The sequence below is a fragment of the Aphis gossypii genome, chromosome X (assembly GCF_020184175.1).
Source record: "Aphis gossypii isolate Hap1 chromosome X, ASM2018417v2, whole genome shotgun sequence".
NCBI lineage: Eukaryota > Metazoa > Arthropoda > Insecta > Hemiptera > Aphididae > Aphis > Aphis gossypii.
In genome coordinates this window covers 42,212,478-42,217,798 of record NC_065533.1, presented here as the reverse complement: position 1 = coordinate 42,217,798, position 5,321 = coordinate 42,212,478, and the positions used below count along the sequence as shown (strand labels likewise).

The following is a 5,321-nucleotide window of genomic DNA, read 5'->3' as shown; positions in this document are numbered from 1 at the left end:
TAAAATTATATTTTTTAAGGTGTTTGTAAACGTTGTCGACAGACTGTTTGCTATAATCTAATCAACAATTTCAAAATGTTTACCTCAATAAATACTCAATTAAATTAATAATTGTTATAACCGATCAAAGCGTAGTATACCTTTTAAATGAGTAAATACATAAAATTAATATTTTCTTAGTCGTTCAACTTTATCAATAGAATATAAAAAATCTTGTGTTTTTAATGGATTTTAATGTTTTGGTCAAACATATTTTTAAGTACCTACTTTATAGCATTGAAATAACAAAAGTTTTGTATCGATAAATATTTCACAAATTAAACTTATTTAAACTTTAAACGTATTTCATAATAACAAACTAGTGCAACGTGCTCTGATACTTATATTAAATATAATATATATAAATTACATTCTGTAGCCGACAATAACCACAACGCTAGGGGGCATAACAAACATCCCCATAATTATGCTAAGGGCGAGTAGTTAAGCAAGTAATGATCGAGTATAGACCAACAATTTGGGACCTAAAATGAAAGGTAAAAGATAACTAATCAAAGGTATCATCACACGTATGCTTTCTACCCGCTAGAAATAATGGCTATATGATTGCTATTTGGTGAAATAAGTGGATGCGTAATTACCCACCCGGTAGAATATACTAGGTGCGTAATTACCCACCCGGTAGAATATTATAGATACATAATTGACGCACAACATCGTTCAGATAACGCAAAGCGTGGAAGAAGCGGATGCAGGTGCAGATGACCAACAGGGACCTGAAGGTACCGCGGGAGTCCCTGGACGATATATAAGGGGGCCCAGATTAGGCACAATTCAGACGTGATCCACCAGAGTTAGCGCAAGCACCTTCACGTCACCCAGTTTAATATTTTATGTCTCCTGGACTTAGAATATTTTCACAAGTTTTATTAAATTAATTAATTGGACTTAGAATAATTTTAAATAAAAAACACTTAGAATAATTTCGAGAGTTCAATTATTTCACAAAACCTTTTCCAAATCGACATCATTCAACTGATTGTAAGTGGCACGTTACACTAGTTTAGTCATATAAATGCATATAATCGATAATTTTACAAAAACATGTGTTTCAAAGTATGATATTAAAAATAGAGGTTGCTAGATTAAAAGTTACAAAAAAAAAACATTTATCTTTTTATGATGTAAAAATTAGTTATTTGTATAAGGCAGTAAAAATTTAAAAAATCAAAAAAACAAATAACATCAAATAACATTAAATACATAATACTGAACTAATTTATCTAAATCAAAAAAATAAAGTTAATATTTTAATACCGTGGTTATCTAATAGTGAAAAATTTAAAAAGCAGCTAAATATTTAAAGACTAGCTGTTATAAAATTTGTTCATCCATTTAAGTTCTTAATTTATTCATTTTTAGTTAAAACAAAAAATAAAAATGTACCTATTTTCTTAAGACCTAAAGTTTGCTTTGCTTATACATCTTATCTTATTTTTGGTTGTTTTTCAATTTGCTCACAAAGAAACCGATTATAAATTACAGTGTCAATAGTTATCTATTCTGTAATGAATAATGATATATATATATATATATATATACATATAGTGTATAAATATCATATTTAATTATATATAATGTTTATTGAACGACATTTAAGTATGATATAAATATGTCATATTTAATTATATATAATACTTATCGAATGACATTTAAATTTAATATACATCATAATTAAACATATTATTCAGACAACATTTATTATAATTATTATTGTATACATTAAATGAATTGATATAATAACTTTAATTAATAACCTTTAGAATTAAGGCAATAAATTTAACATTAGATGCAATTATACACACATACTCACACACACACATAACATTGGATATAAGGAGACAATTTTCAATCACGGGGCATAGTTAAATAGTTATAAATATTTTTAATAATAATTTAAAATATATGTATTAATGTGTGTGTCAAAAAGTTAAATTAAATCAACAAGAAGTGTTTCAAAGAAAAAGGTTTTTTTTATATAAATGATAATGTAATTATATTGGGTAACACATGCAACTCGTTAAAATAACATATTATACTTAAAAAAATCACTTTGGTAGTACATTGTTTCCCACGTTTTCTTACGTTACACCGATTAAACAACCACCATATACATTAATTTAATAAATAAATAATCACATAATTAAAATAATATTGTGTAGTGTATTCTTGGATATAAACATAGATATAGATAAAAAAAAAAACGTTTATGCTAAAAAATAAATAAAATTCTACAAAACTAATAAAATATACGATACAATACATCAATAGGACAATAGTAATAATGGTAATAATAATTAATAACATCAATTAATAAACGTATAATACTTATTTGTATTTATTAATATTTAATAATACCGTACTAATGTATAACTTTTATGATAAATAAAAATATAACTATTCAATTACAATGCATGCTTGTTTTTATCATAATATATTATTTGTTAAAATAGTTTCTTTATTACAAAATAAACACATCTCTTCCAATGTCTGCGCGATAAATGATAAGTTCGATAGCCCGTCTCGACCCCTTGTAGTAAGTATTCAAAAGACGTTTAATTATTTTTAAAATTATCACGGAGTGCTATAAGACGTATAAGACATACATATTTAGTCACCCTTAGCAACCATATGTGATTTGCACCAATAATCTGTACAAACGTCCTGTGAAATCGAACATATACCTACTCTATTTGAAATGAGATTGTACCCCAGCGGCGACGGTCAGACGCTCAGTCCCCACCTACTGCTCAAAATTCGAGCGGTAGTTCCGAACATTCTAGCGCTGTGAAACGAGGCCACGCCCATGCGCAGAAGCCGGTTTCCGAGGTACAATCTCATTTCGAATAGAGAATAGTTCATAAATCTATGTTATAATATGTATCTTTATCGCTCTAAATAAAACATATTTCACACATCTTACACGACGCGTATTATCGTGTAATTGACAAGGAGTCTTAAAAGGCTTGTTAAAAAATATTTCTAAATACTTAAGGGAATATTTATGATATTACAGTCATCACGTTTTATGCGGCTGCGATTGTGTTCGAATCGTGCAGATATAATATTATGTGTTGGTTATGTGGGGGTGAGGGGATGGTCTAGCGCGCGGGCGTGCGTCTCATCACCAACACTCGTTGGTGGCGGACGACGACACGACCGCGGTGGCCGGAAGCTCAACCACGGACACCAAACTTCCCGGTTGCAGGGTCGAGTTGTAGTGACCTTTGCTGGGCCTACGGGCGCCGCCCTCTCTGGCGTCGTCCATTAGTTCCTTGTACATGGCCCGCCGGCGCTTCGATATGAACGACAGCCGGGCGAAACACTTGCGAAAGTTCTTGGACAGCACGCCGTACAGGATGGGGTTGACGACGGTGTTGAGCAGCGCGAACAGCAGGCCCATGATGAAGTGATGAGACCGCAGAAAGTAACCCGTGTCCTCCGTGTCCCGGCTTCCGTCCACGTAGATCATGCACATCACGACGGTGATCGGCAGCCACATTACCAGCACTGCGATCACGTTGATCAGCAGCACGCGCACCACTCGCATGTGCTTCATGTACCGAATCTCTTCGTGCCGCATAAAAACCTGTGGTGTAGAACCGTTGGTGGTCGACGACAGACTGTTCAGCGACGCAGTGTAGACGGCGGTGGATGGTTGCGAGACCGAGTTCTCGATTCTCTGTCGGGTCTTGTTCAACTTGTGAAATATCCTCTGGTAGTGGTAGACGAATAGCGACAGCGGTAGGATGCAGGACAAGGATACTACAGACACGGTGAACACGATGGACATTTTGAAAGTGTCGTTCTTGGGGAACACCAGCGTGCACACGTTCACCGCTGTGCGGCCCATCACGGCCTGCTCGTGGAACCAGAACGGTACTGGCATGAACACCACCAGCGCGATCAGCCACGTGAGCACGGTGAGCGCGGTGGCACGGCGGGGCGTTAGCTGTGATCGGTAGGGCGGCACTACGATGCACCGATACCGGTCCATGCTGATCAGCATCAGCGTCCACAGCAGCACGAAACCGCAAACAAACTGGGAATAAGGCAATAACCGGCACACAAAATCGCCGAACGGCCAGTCAGGCCGGACACGGACGTAGGCCAGCGCTGGCGTGCTGATGGCGAACAGCAGATCGGCTACGGTGAGATTGAGCAAGAAGCAGTTGGTGACGGTGCGCATCTTCCGGTACCTGAGCACGGCCCAGGCAATGTACACGTTGGCCACGACAGACGCGGCGAATATCACCATTAACACTGTCACTTCGACAGCCGACTCAGCCTGCTCGTCACCGAACTCTGAATAGAACGTAAAAAAGTACCTGGGACCCCATCCGCCTGCCGTGTCGTTGCCCATCAGGTACGATGTGCTGAATAGACTCATTTTGAACTACCTTAGCTTCAGTGTACGTGGGTGTTACGGATGTCGTCGTCGTCGTTATATTTTGTACACAGGTTCCGCTGCTGCTTTTTGGGGATAACGAAGGAAGTCACTGCAGTCACACATAGAATTTTGCATGCCACCTAATCAAAAGTACAGAGGAAGAAAAAAAATCAGTAACGGCGGTGGGAAATCGTTCACATTTCTCGTCGTCGGTTGAGCGTTTGGTCGTGTATGATAAATTATAGTAAAAATATCGTTCAACGATCTGATTTATTAATTATTATTGCTTATTTCGTTCGCGGAAAATTTCACGATCACGGACTGGTCGAGACGAGTAACGCGCGCAAAGACATGCACAACGGTTGACTAACCTCACACACATTAGGCGCCACTTTGTAATGAATAAAAAGACACTATGATAATATCAGGGACGATTATTTATCTTTAAATCAATTACTTATTATATTATAATTAATAATATTACCTCTCCAATCCTTATAGCGACTTGCTTGTTGAAACCGTGGTTAGTGTCCGATAAGTGAAATGAGGTGATCTATTTATATTTTAGAGTAAAAAAATCTTTTTCTTTGAACCACTACTTGTTAATTGTATTTTACTTTTTGATACACATAAATATATATATTTTTAATTATTATTACAAACATTTATAACTATTTAACTATATCTTACTGCCCAGACGATCTGCGTAGTCTTTTAAACTCGCCTTTGGCCGTCTGTATAAGAAGACAATAATAACGCAAATGCCCCGTGATTGAAAATTGGGCTCCTTATATCTAATGTTGTGTGGTGTGTGTGTGTGTGTGTTTGTGTGTGTATGTATAATTGTATCTAATGTAACATTTATTATCTT

At 36.2% G+C, this 5,321-nt stretch overlaps 1 protein-coding gene across 1 annotated transcript; it reads right to left on the bottom strand.

Annotated features, from left to right (window-relative positions):
• Window positions 1–2,440: 2,440 nt before the first annotated feature.
• On the bottom strand, window positions 2,441–4,816 carry LOC114129338 (free fatty acid receptor 4-like). The gene has a single exon (XM_027994049.2). It carries the CDS (start codon window positions 4,448–4,450, stop codon window positions 3,185–3,187), a length of 1,266 nt encoding a protein of 421 aa, XP_027849850.2. The 5' UTR covers window positions 4,451–4,816; the 3' UTR covers window positions 2,441–3,184.
• Between the last annotated feature and the right edge of the window lie 505 nt (window positions 4,817–5,321).